This window comes from Rana temporaria, chromosome 4 (assembly GCF_905171775.1).
Source record: "Rana temporaria chromosome 4, aRanTem1.1, whole genome shotgun sequence".
In the NCBI taxonomy this organism is placed as follows: domain Eukaryota; kingdom Metazoa; phylum Chordata; class Amphibia; order Anura; family Ranidae; genus Rana; species Rana temporaria.
Genome location: NC_053492.1, coordinates 51,055,313 through 51,076,594, shown reverse-complemented (window position 1 = coordinate 51,076,594; position 21,282 = coordinate 51,055,313). Strand labels below are relative to the sequence as shown.

Below are 21,282 nucleotides of genomic sequence, written 5' to 3'. Positions count from 1 at the left end.
GGGAGGGTATAGGCAGGGTGGTATATATCTGCCAAGGTAAGCACTGGCACCATTCAACCCCAGAACCTACTCAGGTTGGACTCCTGCAACAGGGAGGGTGCAGGGGGGTGCCAATAGTTGATTATACCTTTCTGGGATGGAGAGCACTGTCCTTCTCATGTGAATGGACAAGTCAGGGACGTAATTTGCCAAGGTAAGGGTCAGAGACGTAATTCACCAAGGTAAGGGTCAGGGACGTTATCCACTGAGGTAAGCTTTGGCACTAATCAGAACCAGAGTCTACTCAGGGTTGACTCCGGCAGTGGAGAGGCTGCATGGGAGTGCCAATTCAAGAGTATACCTTGCTGGGGTTGGAGGCAATATCCCTCTGTTATGAATAGGCAAGTCAGGGATGTCATTCACCAAGGTAAGAGTCAAGGACGTCATTCACCATGGTAGAGGTCAGGGATATCATCCACCAAGGTAAGCACCAATACCAGAACCTACTCAGGGTGGACTCCTGAAGTGGGGAGGCTGCATGGTTGTGCCAATGGGACAGTAAACCTTGCTGTGACGGGGGGATATGAATGGACAAGAGGGATGTGATTTGCAAAGTAAATGTCAGGGATGTCATTCACCAAGGTAAGGGTCAGGGACATCATCCAACAAGGTAAGCTGCGACACCATTAAAAACTAGACCCTACTCAGGCTGTACTCCTGCAGTGGCAATGCTGCATGAGAGTGACAATGGGGCAGTATACCATGCTGGGATGGGAGGCACTATCCTTCTGATATAAACGGACACGTCAGGGACATCATTCACAAAGATAAGGGTCAGGGAGGTCATTCATCAAGGTAAGGGTTAGGGATGTCATCTGCCAAGGTAAGCTTCAACACTATCAACCAGAATTTACTCAGTGTGAACTCCTGAAGTGGAGAGGCTGCATGGGAGTGCCAATGCTTGAGTATACCTTACTGGGATGGGAGGCACTGTCCCTCTGATATGATGTAAGTCAGGGATGTCTTTTACAAAGGTAAGGGTCAGGGACATCATCCACCAAGGTACGGGTCTGGGACATAATCCTTCAAGGTAAGGGTCAGGGACATCATTCGCCAAGATAAGGGTCAGGGACATCATCCACCAAGGTAAGGGTCAGGGACATCATCCACCAATGTAAGGGTCTGGGACATAATCCTTCAAGGTAAGGGTCAGGGACATCATCCACCAAGATAAGGGTCAGGGACATCATCCGCCAAGGTAAGGGTCTGGGACATAATCCTTCAAGGTAAGGGTCAGGGACATCATCCACCAATGTACGGGTCTGGGACATAATCCTTCAAGGTAAGGGTCAGGGACATCATTCGCCAAGATAAGGGTCAGGGACATCATCCACCAAGGTAAGGGTCAGGGACATCATTCGCCAAGGTAAGGGTCAGGGACATCATCCACCAAGGTAAGGGTCAGGGACATCATCCACCAATGTAAGGGTCAGGGATATCATCTGCCAACATAAGGGTCAGGGATATCATCCACCAAGGTAAGGGTCTGGGACATAATCCTTTAAGGTAAGGGCCAGGGACATCATCCACCAAGGTAAGGGTCAGGGATATCATCTGCCAACATAAGGGTCAGGGATATCATCCACCAAGGTAAGGGTCAGGGACATAATGCTTCAAGGTAAGGGTCAGGGACATCATTCGCCAAGATAAGGGTCAGGGATATCATCCACCAAGGTAAGGGTCAGGGATATCATCTGCCAACATAAGGGTCAGGGATATCATCCACCAAGGTAAGGGTCAGGGACATAATGCTTCAAGGTAAGGGTCAGGGACATCATTGGCCAAGATAAGGGTCAGGGATATCATCCACCAAGGTAAGGGTCAGGGACATAATGCTTCAAGGTAAGGGTCAGGGACATCATTCACGAAGACAAGGGTCTGGGACATCATCTGCCAAGGTAAGGGTCAGGGACATCTTTCACCAAGGTAAGGGTCAGGGACATCATCCGCCAAGATAAGGGTCAGGGATATCATCCACCAAGGTAAGGGTCAGGGACATAATGCTTCAAGGTAAGGGTCAGGGACATCATTCACGAAGACAAGGGTCTGGGACATCATCTGCCAAGGTAAGGGTCAGGGACATCTTTCACCAAGGTAAGGGTCAGGGACATCATCCTTCAAGGTAAGGGTCTGGGACATAATCCTTCAAGGTAAGGGTCTGGGACATAATCCTTCAAGGTAAGGGTCAGGGACATCATCCACCAAGGTAAGGGTCAGGGACATCATCTGCCAAGGTAAGGGTCAGGGACATCATTCATGAAGGTAAGCACCGACACCATCCAAAACCAGGCCCTATTCAGGGTGGACTCCTGAAGTGGGAAGGCTGCATGGGAGTGCCAATGGGTGGGTACACCTTGCTGGGATGGGGGTCACTGTCCCTCTGATAAGAATGGAAAAGTCACAATGTCTCTTTAAGATTGTATTCAATGTTATAAATCTCCTGTTTGGACTTTTTCACAATATTTCCCACTTTGTATAAATGTTCTTCATTATGAGGCACATCTGTATGCAAACTAAGTGCAACGTTTTGCTCCAGCAGTAATAGATGCAATACATGGATGTGCTTTATTTAATGAGAATAATTTAATTGTAACCCTGCTCAATTACACCGTGATCTTTGCTAAAATAGCAGCTATTCCCTACTTGTGACCGCACTGAGAGACGAATGTCGTCCTGCCTTCTAATAAGCCTGTGTGCGTCTTATTAATTGTTAATGTGGATTTACTGATCTTACAGCTGCTTTAAGTGCCTTTCACATACAAGACAAGCTAATAGGTTCATTTTAAAGGGAGTATTCATTAGGGATGGCTGAAGTGATTTCAGATGAATTGATTTCACAGCAAAATAACAAATTTACTTTTGTAGGGCCAGTTCACACTAGAATGCTCTCGTTCCTGCGTGTTCTGGTTTTTACAGCCCGTTCATTTTAATGGGCTGCCAAACTTACATAAACATGCAGAACATACTACAGCTGCTACTTTTACCAATACTGGGGTACCATGCAGTTTGGTGGCTGCAAACATGCTGCATTTGGGGGTGCCATTACCAATAATCGGGCCATCAGGAATTATGGGGCCCCTTACACAGCTTCAGGCATGGGCGGCCCCCTGGAGCAGAGAACAGGGGGGGGGGGGGTGCTGCTGCAAATTGAGGAGGGGGGGCTTTGGGTGCGAAAAAAGGGGGGGTTGCCATGGTGGGGACCTCTGGGCCCCTTACAAAATAAATAAATAAATTAAAATAAAAAAAGGGGGGTTAGCCATCCGGGGCCCTGGGGACCTCTGGGCCCTTTAATAAAAAAAAATATATATAAAAAAAAGGGAGGAGGTTGCCATCCAGGGGCCCTGGGGACCTCTGGGCCCTTTAATAAAAATAAAAACAATTAAAAATATATAATATAAATATATATAAAAAAAATTAAAAAATGTTTTTCATAAAAAAAGGGGGGGTTGCTACCCGGGGCCCTGGGGACCTCCAGGCACCTTACAAAAAAAAGGGGGGGTTTCCATCCGGGCCCCTTACAGGTGTACTGCCTGTACCCCCCTGATGGCGGCCCTGACCACATTCACGTGTGGGAAACGACCCTTTCCTGCACCATGTCCTGGATTGAATGTATTTGTTTAGTGTGTGTGTTTTTTTTATATAATTAGAGGTTTTGTTTATTTTGTTTAACATTCCTTGTGTTTGTGTTTTTCTTTTTTGTGTATATTATTGTATGATGTTGCTTTACATTTATTTAATTATTTTAATATTGATTCAGTCTGTTTATTTTTTCATTCTGTACAAAAAAACGCAAAAAAATTATGGAGTTAATGCAAGTCTAATTTTTGGCACAAGAACAGATCCAGAATAATCCTTCATAACCCTTTGGGAGTCATTTCAAGCTCACTGCACCTCTTTAATTTTGTTTTCCCTGTTGATTCCAATGCATTTTACTAAATGTGATTATATTGATTGGAACTAGATCTACTGTATTTTTAGGAAACACATTTGTAAAAAAAAAAAATATATATTACAATGTAGGCTGCTTTTACACTGCTCCTCTAAGAAAATGCATCAAAAAGGCATATGCGTTTTTGCTGTGTTTTTGATGAATTTCCAGTGCCTATTATGTGACTGAAAAGGAAGCACCAAAAAAGCATCGTAGGTGCTTTTCGATGCGTTTTTGCCACTTTTTGGTGTGTTTTGTGCTCATTTTTAATGGGGACCTGCCTCTACTCCTTAAATGGTCACCTCTGTATTGAAGTCTACTCCTTAAATGGCATTGGTCACCACTGTCTTGAAGTTTAATACTTGAATGGTCACCACTGTCTTGAAGTCTATTCCTTGAATGGTCACCTCTGTATTGAAGTCTACTCCTTGAAAGGTCACCTCTGTCTTGGATACTACTCCTTAAATTGTCACCTCTGTCTTGGATACTACTCCTTGAATGGTCACCTCTGTATTGAAGTCTACTCCTTGAAAGGTCACCTCTGTCTTGGATACTACTCCTTGAATGGTCACCTCTGTCTTGAAGTCTACTCCTTGAATGGTCACCTCTGTCTTGGATCCTACTCCTTAAATTGTCACCTTTGTCTTGGATCCTACTCCTTGAATGGTCACCTCTGTCTTGGATCCTACTCCTTGAATGGTTACCTCTGGCTTGAAGTTTACTCCTTGAATGGTAACCTATGTCTTGGATCCTACTCCTTGAATGGTCACCTCTGTCTTGTAGGCTACTCCTTGAATGGTCACCTCTGGCTTGAAGTTTACTCCTTGAATGGTCACCCCTGTCTTGGAGTCTATTTCTTGGATATTACTGTATTGAAGTCTACTCCTTGAAAGGTCACCTCTGTCTTGGATACTACTCCTTGAATGGTCACCTTTGTCTTGAAGTCTACTCCTTGAATGGTCACCTCTGTCTTGGATCCTACTCCTTAAATTGTCACCTCTGTCTTGGATCCTACTCCTTAAATGGTCACCTCTGTCATGGATCATATTCCTTGAATGGTCACCTCTGTCTTGAAGTCTACTCCTGGAATTGTAACCTCTGCCTTGGATCCTACTCTTTGAATGTTCACCTCTGTCTTGGATCCTACTCCTTGAATGGTCACCTCTGTCTTGAAGTTTACTCCTTGAATGGTCACCCCTGTCTTGGTTCCTACTCCTTGAATGGTCACCTCTGGCTTGAAGTTTACTCCTTGAATGGTCACCCCTGTCTTGGAGTATATTTCTTGGATTTCACTGTCTTGAAGTCTTTTCCTTGAATGGTCACCTCTGTCTTGAAGTCTACTCCTTGAATGGTCACCTATGTCTTGGATCCTACTCCTTGAATGGTCACCTCTGGCGTGAAGTTTACTCCTTGAATGGTCACCCCTGTCTTGGAGTATATTTCTTGGATTTCACTGTCTTGAAGTCTTTTCCTTGAATGGTCACCTCTGTCTTGAAGTCTACTCCTTGAATGGTCACCTATGTCTTGGATCCTACTCCTTGAATGGTCACCTCTGGCGTGAAGTTTACTCCTTGAATGGTCACCCCTGTCTTGGAGCCTATTTCTTGGATTTCACTGTCTTGAAGCCTATTCCTTGAATGGTCACCTCTGTCTTGAAGTCTACTCCTTGAATGGTCACCTATGTCTTGGATCCTACTCCTTGAATGGTCACCTCTGGCTTGAAGTTTACTCCTTGAATGGTCACGCCTGTCTTGGAGTCTATTTCTTGGATTTCACTGTCTTGAAGTCTATTCCTTGAATGGTCACCTCTGTCTTGAAGTCTACTCCTTGAATGGTCACCTCTGTCTTGAAGGCTACTCCTTGAATGGTCACCTCTGGCTTGAAGTTTACTCCTTAAATGGTCACCCCTCTCTTGGAGTCTTCTCCTTGAATGCTCACCTCTGTCTTGGAGTTTACTCCTTAAATGGTCACATCTGTCTTGGAGTCTACTCCTTGAATGGTCATGTCTGTCTTGGAGTCTTCTCCTTGAATGCTCACCTCTGTCTTGAAGTCTACTCATTGAATGATCACCTCTGTCTTGAAGTCTACTCCTTGAATGCTCACCTCTGGCATAAAGTCTATTCCTTAAATGGTCACCTCTGGTTTAAAGTCTATTCCTTAAATGGTCACCTCTTTCTGGGAATCTACTCCTTAAATTGTCACCTCTGTCTTGGAGTCTACTCCTTGGAGTGTCCCCAAACCCTCTCGGAGGACCTTCCTGTCTTTCTTCTATAGAGCAGGCTGCAGACTCAGCTCTTGAATTCTGCAATAACATCATGCATTTTCTAAAATAGCTCTCACACATGATGTGTAACAGTGGCCCGTGGGGGTTTGTCAGTCACAGGTTATCTATTTTTCTCCTTTTCTCTCACACCCGACCCATCAAGCTGGTTTGCGAAGCCCCTTTCGTCTAATTTGTTACACTTTGCTGAAAAGCGCCAGAAAATGTGTCTAAATATAGCTCGCCTAGTATTTCTGGATCAGAGACTCCGGTAGTGTTATTCGCTGTGAATACAGTCTTCATTATTTACACACACTGTTTCATAACAGGAGAGAGCCTAGACCAAGACGCTTTTTATTTGGAAACAATTGGTCGCACATCAGAGGCTGTAGCCTGCGTGTGGCGATGGGATCGTTCAGTGGGGTCCAGCAAAAAGCAAAAATAATGTGCAACGTTCTAAAGGAAATCTGAGGTTACTGCATTTGGCAATTAAAATGTATTAAAACCTAAGATTTCTTTTTTATTATATTGCAGCTTACCAGTCCTTAGATGTGGTGACTGCATTTTTATTTATTTTTTGTTAGGCTTCTATTTACCCGCTCCTCTGCTCCTTAGCATTGCTAGACAGGTCACCACTGCAGCTTCTACCCCATGCTCCAGCAGTCTAATGTCCTGATGTCATCAAGATCAGGGCAGGGTTGATAGCTCTGCAATGGTTATAATGATGCCAAGGGACAGTCCACCAACAGGGTTTATGCAGGGGGCACAGTGTGCCAGGGGAGTGGGGGATGAGTTAAGTAAAAGCATTTCTCCTCTCTCTTAGACTAAATGAGCAATTAGCCCTTGTAGTGTGGGCGCAGCCGCTGTGCCCATTATGAAGATTTCCCACCCTCCATGCGTCTGCGTTCCCAGGCATGTACATCTGCTGTGCCCATTATAAGGGGTTCCCGCCATCCTTGCTGGATTTATTATTTCTTTTATATTATGGAGAATATAACAGGAGCACCTGGACCAGAAAAAGATGGGTGGGAACACTCACAATTCTGAGATAGATAGAATGTATTGGAGCATCCAAGACATACACTGAACTGTATGACCACTGACAGGTTAAGTCAATAACATTGATTATTTCTCTACAAGGCATCTGAAAGTGGGTGAGATATGTAGGGGGTTATTTACGAAAGGCAAATCTACTTTTCACTACAAGTGCACTTGAAATCGCACTGAAAGTGCACTTGGAAGTGCAGTCGCTGTAAATTTGAGGAGTAGAGTGACCACATTTCCAAACTGCCATTCAGGGGGTGTAACATCGGCGCTCAGCATCAACGGAGCAAGCAGACCCACTGCGCATGCGCAAAAAACAGAGAAAGGGCGGAAGTATGCTGAGGGCAGGAAGCAGACAGGAGCTAAAATGGTGCAGCCTGCAGCTGGGATACATCGAAACAAAACTACACTGGAAAAGAAGCAATAGGCATGGTAGGTGGATAAATTGGATTGCAAAATGTTTTTAAAAGTATAAATTGGTGGCCTTATAGTTGCAAATGATTTGTGCACTGGAGTTTACTTCCCCTTTAATACACAATTATATTTATTTATTTATTTTTAATGCAAACTTGAATGTGACCTAGTATCAGACCCTTAAAATATAGCAGGGCTGCAGTGTAAGAGGAAGAAACAGCACAAAGAGCGAATTGGTTCATATGCTGAATAAGCCTGCTGATAGGAGGAGAGAGCAGAGTGACAGACAAATTAGCTCATCACTGTGCTGCTTCTCTGTTCACTGTCCAGTCGCCGGCTGAGGTGCATCCAGGTAGAACTGGGCTCAGACTGAGGACATCTGGTGTCAGAAATAAAGTACCGCAAGAGAAATTTCTGGATTGCAGGAAATGCTGGTTTCCTTATTTCCTTAATGGGCTATTTTTTTTATCTTGTTATTTTTGGCTGGAGTTCTGCTTCAACTTAATTGCCTGGGCTTACACCCTGTGGGGCAGATCCACAAAGATCTGCCCCGGCGCAGTGTATCTGAGATACGCTACGCCGCCGTAACTTACTTTTTTTGGTTTGAATCCTGGAAGAATTTGCGCCGTAAGTTACGGCGGCGTAGTGTATCTCTCGTGGCGTAACGGCGCCTAATTCAAATCGGCGAGTAGGGGGGGCGTGTTTCATTTAAATGAAGCGCGTCCCTGCGCCGAACGAACTGCGCATGCGCCGTCCCTAAATTTCCCGCCGTGCATTGCGCTAAATGACGTCGCAAGGACGTCATTGTTTTGACGTGGACGTAAGTTACGTCCAGCCCGATTCACGGACGACTTGCGCAAACTAAATTTTTTTTTTTAAATGATACGCGGGAACGACGGCCATACTTAACATTGAGTACGCCACCAAATAGCAGGTTTAACTATACGCCGAAAAAAGCTGACTAGAGACGACGTAAAAGAATGCGACGGCCGCTCGTACGTTCGTGGATCGTCGGAAATAGCTAATTTGCATACTCGACGCGGAAAACGAGGGGAACACCACCCAGCGGACGCCGAAGAATTGCATCTTAGATCCGAAGGCGTACGAAAACGTACACCTGTCGGATATAACCCAGATGCCGTCGTTTTGAGGATTCAAAACAAAGATACGACGCGGGAAATTTTAAAGTACGCCGGCGCATCAGTAGATACGCCGGCGTACTCGCTTTGTGGATCTGCCCCTGTAACTTTAGGGGTCTCCTATTCTGGGGCATGCCGATACCTGTAGTTCTACGGGGGGGCAGGAGGAGCCTCATCCCACAAAGGAGCCGGATTTTATACTTCTCTATGCCGGTCACACATTTTATTATATTAGCAGTCAACCGGCTTATTTCATGATTCCTAAAAATAGCCCCACATGCAGCATGGAACGCATTATTATTCAAGTCACCCAAAAATAATGGATCCTGTCTCAGAGACTAGAAGAACATTCCATGCACATACGAACTAGGATCATATGCGGGGAAGCGTCCAATCAGTGAGCTCTACAGTACGGAGCAGAGCGCTTTCCAAGCCCTGTTTTTCTATTCAGTGAAGCCAATACGATTAGCGTTCTGAAATATCAATCGTTTTCTCCCACAGGATGAGTAGTGATGTGTGCCCATATTTTACTGAGAATAGTCAATTCTATAATTAGACAGCAACTAATAATGAGCAGACTGGGATTCCAGCACAGAGCATGGACTGGGCATACTGGGGTCTCACATTTCCCAACTGGTGGAGAAGGTACTTCTCTCTGCCCCAAAATATCATTAACACATTCCTCCTGGCTTCTATGCCTTTCAGGGACTCCAGCAACTGGACCTCCCGTAATTCCTGCATTCACAGAGTCTCACTTATCCTGCTGCATCCTAGCAAGCCAACATTGATGACTGCCATTGCTAACTTTTAAAAATGTATCTTGATTCTGTTTACCTTGGAACAAGTGTGTGGCCAGTGAAGATATAAATGTGAGTTGCATACCTAGGGCAGTAACTGGCTAAAGCAGGCCATAGACAGTGTGAACTTCCTGCAACCCAAAATGTGCACGATTCCCCCATCATCACAGACATCATTTGGACATACTGTACCGTATTTATTCACTTTAAGAGGGAAGATTCAGGGGGAAAAAATCTTAAATTTTAAATAAAGAACTGTGAAGCAAATTAAGGGTCAGTGCCCATCAATGCAGCCTCACAAGTGCCATAAATGCAGCACCCCTCTTGTCCTGAATGCAGCACCCCCTTGCCCTGAATGCAGCACTTCCCTTGTCCTGAATGCAGCACCCCCTTTCCCTGAATGCAGCACCCCCTTGCCCTGAATGCAGCACTTCCCTTGTCCTGAATGCAGCACCCCCTTTCCCTGAATGCAGCATCCCCCTTGCCCTGAATGCAGCACCCCCCTTGCCCTGAATGAGAGCCCACCTAGTCCTGAATGCCAGCCCCCCTTGTGCTGAATGCAGCACCCCCATTTCCCTGAATGCAGCACCCCGTTGCCCTGAATGCAGCACCCCCGTTGCCCTGAATGCAGCACCACCGTTGCCCTGAATGCAGCACCCCCGTTGCCCTGAATGCAGCACCCCCGTTGCCCTGAATGCAGCACCTCCGTTGCCCTGAATGCAGCACCTCCGTTGCCCTGAATGCAGCACCCCCGTTGCCTTGAATGAATGCAGCACCCCCGTTGCCCTGAATGCAGCACCCCCGTTGCCCTGAATGCAGCACCCCCATTGCCCTGAATGCAGCACCCCCGTTGCCCTGAATGCAGCACCTCCGTTGCCCTGAATGCAGCACCCCCGTTGCCTTGAATGAATGCAGCACCCCCGTTGCCCTGAATGCAGCACCACCGTTGCCCTGAATGCAGCACCCCCGTTGCCCTGAATGCAGCACCTCCGTTGCCCTGAATGCAGCACCTCCGTTGCCCTGAATGCAGCACCCCCGTTGCCTTGAATGAATGCAGCACCCCCGTTGCCCTGAATGCAGCACCCCCGTTGCCCTGAATGCAGCACCCCCGTTGCCCTGAATGCAGCACCCCCGTTGCCCTGAATGCAGCACCTCCGTTGCCCTGAATGCAGCACCCCCGTTGCCTTGAATGAATGCAGCACCCCCGTTGCCCTGAATGCAGCACCCCCGTTGCCCTGAATGCAGCACCCCCGTTGCCCTGAATGCAGCACCCCCGTTGCCCTGAATGCAGCACCTCCGTTGCCCTGAATGCAGCACCTCCGTTGCCCTGAATGCAGCACCCCCGTTGCCTTGAATGAATGCAGCACCCCCATTGCCTTGAATGAATGCAGCACCCCCGTTGCCTTGAATGCAACACCCCCTTGTCCTGAATGCAGCACCCCCATTGTCATGAGTGCAGCACCCCCATTGTCCTGAATGCAGCACCCCCATTGGCATCAATGCAGACTCACCATTGCCATCAATGCAGCCTGATTCATGCCCATCTGCAGCCTTGGAGGAGACAGGGAGGGGGCGGGACAAGCGCCTCTTTAATAGAAAGTCCCGCCTCCTATGATGGACAGAACAGTCGTCCAATGGCAGTGCAGGAGACGGGACTTTCTTTTACAAAGGTCGCCGTGTAGACAGGAAATACTCCTGTATGCACGGCACTCGTCCCACCTCCTCCCTGTCCCCTCCAAGGCAGCCAGCATGTATTTCTTTTGTGGCCCCCAGTGCGCGGGGATTCATTGGGGGCCACAAAAGATATACATGTCAAAATGACCAGGCGAGCCGTCCGAAATTGGCCCGCGGGCCAGACTTTGGACATGCCTACCATACATGGTTCTAATCACGGCCGGTTCAGCAGGAATTCAAAGCCGGCCTAATGCCCCGAACACACGACCGGGTTTCCCAACGGGAAAACTGAGGAGAGCTTTTGGCCGGAATCCCGGCCGTGTGTATGCTCCTCGCAGTTTTTCCGACGGAAAAACTGCCCAAAAAATGCAGGCCAAAAAAAAGAGAACCTGCTCCCTTTTTTCCCGGCTGACTTTTTCCCAGTGGAAAACGGTCATTTTTGGCAGTTTTCCTGTGGGGAAAAACTCAGATTTGAGCATACACATGGTCGGGATTCCCCAGGAAAAGCTCTTATCGGAGTTTTCCCGACAGGAAAACCGAACGTCTGTGCGGGGGAAAAGTCGAGAGCAGGTTCTCGGTTTTCCCCTCTGGATTTCCGACGGACCTTTTCCCGTTAGTAATCCCGGTCGTGTGTACAGGGCATATGTAGTGAAGACAACATCACAATGACAGCCCTGGAACCTGCACTTTCAAAAGGAAGTGTACAGTAGACCCTTCCTCAGTTCCCTTTAGATTGTGTACGACGAGCTGTCTGACGATTTTCGGATCGTTAGTACGGTAATTTCGACAATTACGATTTTTCTTCAGACAAAAACTGGATGTGTAGACTATAATTTTTTGTTGGATGTGAACTCTATGTCTAATTTTCCTTTCCTCAGTATGATTTTAATGCGGAAAAAAATCATAAGAGCAAGACTACGCATGCTCAGAAACAAAAAAATCAACACAATGCGTCACATCTGACGTTGTATTCTGTCGTACAAAATAATTTCGGATTGTGAGTAACCTCTTCACTTTCGACATGAGACTAGCAAGCCACAAAAAACGGACATTTGGGGGTAGATTCAGGTAAGAGATACGACGGCGTATGTCCAGATACGCCGTCGTATCTCTGAGTGTGCGGCGTCGTATCTATGCGCCTGATTCATAGAATCAGTTACGCATTGATTTGACTAAGTTCCGACCGGCGTAAGTCTCTTACGCCGTCGTATCTTAGTTGCAATTTTAGGCTGGCCACTAGGTGGCGCTTCCGTATATTTATGCGTTGAATATGCAAATTAGGTAGATACACCGATTCAGAAATGTACGTTTGCCTGGCGCATTTTTTTACGTCGTTTACGTTAAGCTTTTTCCAGCGTAAAGTTACCCCTGCTATATGAGGCGTATCCTATGTTAAGTATGGACGTCGTTTGCGTAAGTCGTTCGCGAATAGGGATTTGCGTAATTTATGTTCACGTCGAAAGCATTGGCTTTTTGCGGGTTAATTTGGAGCATGCGCACTGGGTTACATTCACAGACGGCGCATGCGCCGTTAGTCAAAAACGTCATTTACGTGGGGTCATGTTTTACTTACATAAAACACGCCCACCTCTTCACAATTTTAATTAGGCGTGATTACGCCGGCAGATTTACGCTACGCCGCCGTAACTTAGGGCGCAGGTTCTTGGTGAATACAGAACCTGCCTCACTAAGTTACGGCGGCGTAGAGTATCTGAGATACGCTACACCCGCACAAAAATAAGCAATTCTACCTGAATCTACCCCTTGGTCATCAAAAAAAGCCTGTGTATGAGGCTTTATTGTCCAATTTGTCCACCGCAATGTCGCTGTCCCGCTAAAAATCGCTGATCTCTAGTAAAGATGCCATAAAACTATCCCATAGTTTGTAGACACGATAACTTTTGCGCAAACCAATCAATATACTCTTACTGTGATTTATTTTATTTTTTTAACCAAAAATATGTAGCAGAACCTATTGGCCTAAATTGAGGAAAACATTTGTTTTTTGTTTTTTAAATTGGAATATTTATTATAGCAAAAAGTTAAAAATATTGTGTTTATAGCACAAGAAATAAAAACCGCAGAGGTGATCAAATACCACCAAAAGAAAACCCTATTTGTGGGGAAAAAATGATAAAAATGTAATTTGGGTACAGTGTTGCATGACAACGCAATTGTAATACAAAGTGTTACAGCGCTCTATATAGTAGAAAGTAAAAAATATTGTTCGTTTTTTTTCCTTCAAAATTGTCTGTCTTTTTTTTGTTTACAGTGCAAAAAAACAAACAAAAAAAAAAGCAGAGGTGATCAAAAATCACCAAAATAAAGCTCTTTTGTGGTAAAAAAGCGTCGCACATCCACGCAATTGTCAGTTAAAGTAACGTAGTGCCGTATCGCAAAAAATGGCCTGGTCATGAAGGGGGTGAAACCTTCCGAGGCTGAAGTGGTTAATTGTGAAGTACAGAAGAACACTGCATATAATGTTTCTCCTTCCCCATCCCAGCTCCTACAGAGGACTTATGCTGCGTACACACGATCGGAAATTCCAACAAGAAAACCGTGGATTTTTTCTGACGGAATGTTGGCTCAAACTTGTGTTGCATACACACGGTCACACAAATCTTCTCGGAAATTCCGACCGTCAAGAACGCGGTGACGTACAAGTCGTACGACGATCAATGAAGTTCAATAGGCAGTTCGGCTCTTCTGCTTGATTCCGAGCATGTGTGTTTTTTGGCGCGTCGGAATTGCATACAGATGAGCCGATTTTCCGATAGGAACTTTTTCCGTTAGAAAAATTACAGAACCAGCTCTCAATCTTTTGTTGGCGGAAATTCCGACAGCAAAAGTCCGATGGAGCATACACACGGTCGGATTGTCCGACACAAAAGCTCACATCGGACTTGCCGGAATTTCCGATCGTGTGTACGCGGCATTAGGCCCCATTCACACTTGGACGTATTGGAATTGCAGGCAGAATTGTGCGATTCTGCCTACGATTCCACAATCTCAGCAAAATGTGGTACACATTTGCAGTGCCATTATTTGTCGCATGATAATTTCAGCAAAAAAAAAAAAAAAAACGCAATGCCAAATGTGCCAGGCTCATTGGCAAAATTTGGTACAAGAACCTCTTTGCCACGTTATTGGAGTGGAGGAAGACCCATTCAAAATGAATGGTGCCACTCCAAAAACACAACACAAAATCACGCCAAAAAAAAAAAATGCAACGCAACAGTGGGGTAGATTCAGGTAGCAATTACGCCTGCGTATCCATAGATACGCAGCGTAATTGCTAAGTAGCGCCGGTGTATCAACTTTCTGTATTCAGAAAGCTAGATACGCCGACTGTAGCCTAAGATACGACTGGCATAATTCTCTTAGGCCCGGTACACACAAGCAAACATGTACAATGAAACCGGTCCGTCGGACCGTTTTCACCGTACATGCCTGCCAGAGGGCTTCTGTACGATGGTTGTACTAACCATCGTACAGAAGTCCGCGCGTAAACAATACGCGATGACGCGGCGACGTGGGCGGGCCTGCCATTTAAAGGCTTCCACGCTTGCGTCAAAGTCATTCGACGCATGCGAGGGACGGCGGGCGCTCGGACATGTACGGTAGGTCTGTACATGTCCGAGCGGGCAGGATTCCAGCGGACGGTTTTAAAACACGTCCAGGAATATTTGTCTGCTGGGAAAAGGCCCGGCGGGCAAATGTTTGCTGGAATTCGGCCCGCTCGCGCCTATACACGACCGAACATGTATGCTGAAACTGGCCCGCGGACCAGTTTCAGCATACATGTTTGGTCGTGTGTACGGGGCCTTACGCCGTCGTATACTCCGGTAGTTTTCAGCGTAGAGTATGCAAATTGCATACTAACGCCGATTCACAAACGTACGCGCGGCCGGCGCTCGTTTTTTATGTCGTTTGCATACATCGTTTTCGCCGTAAGGCTGCTCCTGCTATTAGGAGGCGCAGCCAATGGTAAGTATGGAAGTCGTTCCCGCGTCGCGATTTTCAAATTTTGCGTCGTTTGCGTAACTCGTTCGTGAATGGCGCTGGACGCCATTTACGTTCACGTCAAAGCCAATGACGTCCTTGCGACGTCATTTACCGCAATGCACGTCGGGAAATTTTCCCGACGGAGCATGCGCAGTACGTTCGGCGCGGGAACGCGCCTAATTTAAATGATCCACGCCCCCTACGGGATCATTTAAATTACACGCGCTTACGCCGGCCCCTTTTACGAAACGCCGCCGCAAATTACGGAGTAAATTACGTAGCTCCAGTAATTTACGGAGGCGTAGCGTAAAAACGAAACGCTGCGCCGCCGTATCAGTGCGCGCCCCTACTGTACCTGAATCTGGGCCAGTGTCATTTAGGTGTGAACCTGGCATGGTAGACAAACAGAACAAGGTTATCTTACCTTACAGGGTTTCTAAACCCACAACAGTAAAATCAGTCTGTATATGCAGTAAAGCATGCTTGTTATACTCACTGTGGAACCTAAGGGGTTAGCCCTCTACATTGTCTAAAAAGACTGTTAAATCCTGTTTTCTCTGATCCTCCCCTTGTTTAACTGTTCCCAATCTATCTGCTGATAGAACAGAGCCTTGGGGGCACTCTGCACATGCTCAGTTTGGTGTGTATTGCTAGAGATTTTTTTTTCTTAGGAGGGTGCATATGACAGGGCCAATCAGCACTTTCCAGACAGAGGTTGAAAAGTCCTGCAGCCTCATAGGACAGTCAGAGTAGAATAAAAGCTTTAACCAGACACTGATAGAAGTCACAACACTGCTATTTACTGCTGACGACATTTCTATGTTCTGTGGATGACCAGATATAGTGAATGCCGGGTCCTGGGTTTAGTTAGCTACCATAATTAATTCCCTGAGCTTTCCAGGAGAGAGCAAACACTGGAAGCAGAATTTAATTGTAACACATCATGTAGCCAATATGACACTCTATAGAATGTATCTCCTGGTGAGCTCATCTCAGCATTTGGAGAGGAGTAACAGGCAAGTCACAACAAGGATCTGCTACCCGGAGCTCATATGTGAACCTTACTTTCCAAACAATGTTTTACAGCACAGAGCAAACATAATAAATAATTCAATTGTAACAGGTGTAGCCAGAGTGACACCAAACAATTGTTTTCTCAGTCCATCCCGGCTTTTGGAGAGGACTAGCAGACAACACAGAACAAGGGGCTCCTACCCCAAGCTCATATGTGAACCAGCAGGGGCGGACTGACAACTCATGGGGCCTCCAGGCAATAGGAGATTATGGGGCCCCTGGGCAATAGAAGATATTGGGGCTCCCGGGCAATAGGAGATTATGGGGCCCCGGGCAATAGGAGATTATGGGGCCCCCAGGCAATAGGAGATTATGGGGCCCCCGGGCAATAGGAGATTATGGGGCCCCCGGGCAATAGGAGATTATGGGGCTCCCGGGCAATAGGAGATTATGGGGCCCCCGGGCAATAGAAGATTATGGGGCTCCCAGGCAATAGGAGATTATGGGGCCCCGGGCAATAGGAGATTATGGGGCCCCCAGGCAATAGGAGATTATGGGGCCCCCGGGCAATAGGAGATTATGGGGCCCCCGGGCAATAGGAGATTATGGGGCTCCCGGGCAATAGGAGATTATGGGGCCCCCGGGCAATAGAAGATTATGGGGCTCCCAGGCAATAGGAGATTATGGGGCCCCCGGGCAATAGGAGATTTTGGGATCCCCGGACAATAGGAGATTATGGGGCCCCCGGGCAATAGGAGATTATGGGACTCCCAGGCAATAGATTATGGAGCCACACAGTTTACACACACATACAGTATACATACACAGTATACACACACAGTATACATACACACAGAATACACATACACACACTGAAAAGGTACTGGAGAAGCAGAGCAGCTGTAATCTTGGGATTTTTTTTTAAAACACAGATTTTTACATACTGACCCAGCCTTACTTAAAAAAAAGAATTTATAGCACAAAGCAAACACCTGAAGAAGAAATGGATTGTTAAGTGTAGCCAGAGGAACACCTAATACAATGTATCTCAGCCCATCTCAGCTTCTGGGGAGGACTAACAGACAAGACAGAAGAAGGTTCACCTACACCATGCCCAAGTGGGAGCCGGGACTTACTTAGTAAGTAGAACTTAAAGTGTAACGTGTGTAGGCAGTATGATACCTTATATAACGTTTCCCTCCGTCTCAGCTTCTGTAAAGGACTAACCGACAAATCAGAACAAGGTCCTCTATAAGAATCTAGCCGTATATCAATAAACTGTTTCACAGGCAGGACAGAGCAAACCCAGAAGAAGTCAATTGTAATACATATATAATACATATATAATGCATCTCCCACCTAGACCATCTCAGTATTTGGAGAGAGGTAACAGACAAGTCAGTAAGGATCTCTTACCTGGAGATCATACCTGAACCCAGCCTTGCTTTCAAGACTATGTTTTACAGCACAGAGCAAACAGTAGAAAAATCTAATTGTAACATGTGTAGCCAGAGGAACGTCTTATACAATGTATCTCTTAGCCTCTGATCAGGACAGAGGAGCATCTTATACAATGTATCTCTTAGCCCCTGATCAGGACAGAGGAACATCTTATACAATGTATCTCTGAGTCTCTGATCAGGACAGAGGAACATCTTATACAATGTATCTCTGAGCCCCTGATCAGGACAGAGGAGCATCTTATACAATGTATCTCTGAGCCCCTGATCAGGACAGAGGAACATCTTATACAATGTATCTCTGAGTCTCTGATCAGGACAGAGGAACATCTTATACAATGTATCTCTTAGCCTCTGATCAGGACAGAGGAACATCTTATACAATGTATCTCTGAGCCTCTGATCAGGACGGAGGAACATCTTATACAATGTATCTCTGAGCCCCTGATCAGGACAGAGGAACATCTTATACAATGTATCTCTGAGCCTCTGATCAGGACAGAGGAACATCTTATACAATGTATCTCTGAGACCCTGAACAGGACAGAGGAACATCTTATACAATGTATCTCTGAGCCCCTGATCAGGACAGAGGAACATCTTATACAATGTATCTCTGAGTCTCTGATCAGGACAGAGGAACATCTTATACAATGTATCTCTTAGTCTCTGATCAGGACAGAGGAACATCTTATACAATGTATCTCTGAGCCTCTGATCAGGACAGAGGAACATCTTATACAATGTATCTCTGAGCCCCTGATCAGGACAGAGGAACATCTTATACAATGTATCTCTGAGCCCCTGATCAGGACAGAGGAACATCTTATACAATGTATCTCTGAGCCTCTGATCAGGACAGAGGAGCATCTTATACAATGTATCTTTGAGCCTCTGATCAGGACAGAGGAACATCTTATACAATGTATCTCTTAGCCTCTGATCAGGACAGAGGAGCATCTTATACAATGTATCTCTTAGCCTCTGATCAGGACAGAGGAAAATCTTATACAATGTATCTGTTTGCTCGCCCCAGCTTCCTATACCGGACAAGCAGAAAAGACAGGACAAGGTCCACCTACCTATAGTGGTGATCAGGACAGAGGAGCATCTTATACAATGTATCTCTTAGCCTCTGATCAGGACAGAGGAACATCTTATACAATGTATCTCTGAGCCTCTGATCAGGACAGAGGAACATCGTATACAATGTATCTCTTAGCCTCTGATCAGGACAGAGGAGCATCTTATACAATGTATCTCTGAGCCCCTGATCAGGACAGAGGAACATCTTATACAATGTATCTCTGAGCCTCTGATCAGGACAGAGGAACATCGTACACAATGTATCTCTGAGCCTCTGATCAGGACAGAGGAACATCTTATACAATGTATCTCTTAGTCTCTGATCAGGACAGAGGAACATCTTATACAATGTATCTCTTAGCCTCTGATCAGGACAGAGGAACATCTTATACAATGTATCTCTTAGCCTCTGATCAGGACAGAGGAACGTCTTATACAATGTATCTCTTAGCCTCTGGACAGGACAGAGGAACATCTTATACAATGTATCTCTTAGCCTCTGATCAGGACAGAGGAACATCTTATACAATGTATCTCTGAGCCTCTGATCAGGACGGAGGAACATCTAATACAATGTATCTCTGATCCTCTGATCAGGACAGAGGAACATCTTATACAATGTATCTCTTAGCCTCTGGACAGGACAGGGGAACATCTTATACAATGTATCTCTGCGCCTCTGATCAGGACAGAGGAACATCTTATACAATCATGTATCTCTTTGCTCGCCCCAGCTTCCTAAACAGAACGTACAGAAAAGTCAGGACAAGGTCCACCTACCTATAGTGGTGATCACAGTGATGGCAAAGTAGAAGGATCCAGCAAAAGTCCATTGCACTCCAGCCTTGTGAGGTTTGAGCTTTATAACCACCCATTCCAGCTCCCTGTAGTTTTCCTCTGTCAGGTTATATTTGCTCCGCAACTCATTCCTCTTGTCCTCCAGCTTCTTCTTCTCGGTGGTCTCCTCATCGGACTCCAGGACGTCAAAGACAGCAGCTCCGACCAGCAGGTAGGTGAAGGTGCAGATGATGAGGGCTAAGGTCCGGACGTTTTGCCTCTTCATGGTGTCGGTTGGCTCTCAGGGCTCTGCTGTCCTTGTACAGCGGAGCTCCTCCAGGTCATGGCTGCAGCGGCCGTCCATAGAAGCCAAGTGCTGGCCAGCGGAGGCTCCTATCTATCCCTGTCTATGGGAGCTGTCCCTTCAGCACCACCCTCAGGAGGCTCAATGACAGCCGGCACCGGCCATATAAGGCTCTGTGCTCACAAAAGGGGAGGAGGGCGGGTAGTGCTGCTGAGCACTCTGATCTATCGCAGCCAAATTGTCTCCTGACCAGTGGCGGCCCGTCCATAGGGGGCGCCTGGGCGCCGCCCCCCCCCACCCCAAAGCCATTGACAAAAGAAAATAAAAAAAAAAAATAAAAAAAAAATGAAAAAAACAATTTTTTTTTTTGGCCCTTTAAGAAAAAAAAAGGTCCTTTAAAGTGTTCGGGGCGGGCTCTGGGCGCCGGGAACAGTGCGATATTAAGGAATAGGCATCATTGAAACGTCCTGCCAATGCTGCAGCAGGACGTTTCATTTGCAAGTTTTTTTTTAAGCTCTGTGGCTATGTGCAGGACGCCACTCCAGCCAATCACATCGGTCCTGTGTCTCTCCAGCCCCTCACATTGGTTCCTTCTGCACTGCTAGGAAATGAGCAGTGCTTTTCCCGGGCGGGTGGCTGTGTCACTTTCAGTTTCACTTCTCTGGCTCCAGGACATGGAGGTAAGTAAAATATTCTTATTAAAACTCTTTATTTATTCTTTTAACCCAGTGTCTGTCCAGTGTCCACTCCTTCCACACTTCCTTGCTGGATGTATTGTCAGCTTGTGATGGAGAGTGGAGGGGGGGCCATGCTTCACCCGATCTGTGCTGGAGCCTTCATTACACACATCTCCTGTGTGTGAGGGAGGGCTCCCTGCTCTGCGACCTACAGCCATGCTTTACAAGTCTCTTATATCTCTCTTATATCTGTCTCTTATATCTGTCTCTTATATCTCTCTTATATCTGTCTCTCTCTCTCTCTGTCCCTCTGTCTCTATCTATCTATCTATCTATCTATCTATCTATCTATCTATCTATCTATCTATCTTATTATCTGTCTGATTATCTATCTATCTATCTATATATCTATCTATCTAATTATCTGTCTGATTATCTATCTATCTCTCTCTGTCCCTCTGTCTCTGTCTCTCTCTCTGTCTCTATCTATCTATCTATCTAATTATCTGTCTGATTATCTATCTCTCTATCTATCTCTCTATCTCTCTATCTCTATCTATCTATCTATCTATCTATCTATCTATCTATCTATCTATCTATCTATCTATCTATCTTATTATCTGTCTGATTATCTATCTATCTATCTATCTATATATATATCTAT

General features: G+C 46.0%; 1 protein-coding gene across 1 annotated transcript in view; it reads right to left on the bottom strand.

The window, feature by feature from the left end:
• KCNK3 (potassium two pore domain channel subfamily K member 3) overlaps positions 1-20,184 on the bottom strand; it is a 160,979-nt gene extending 140,795 nt beyond the window's left edge. The window contains exon 1 of the mRNA XM_040348380.1: positions 19,641-20,184. Within this exon, the coding sequence (XP_040204314.1) occupies positions 19,641-19,923 (283 nt within the window). The 5' untranslated portion in view covers positions 19,924-20,184. The remainder of the gene's footprint in view (positions 1-19,640) is intronic.
• Positions 20,185-21,282: the final 1,098 nt, after the last annotated feature.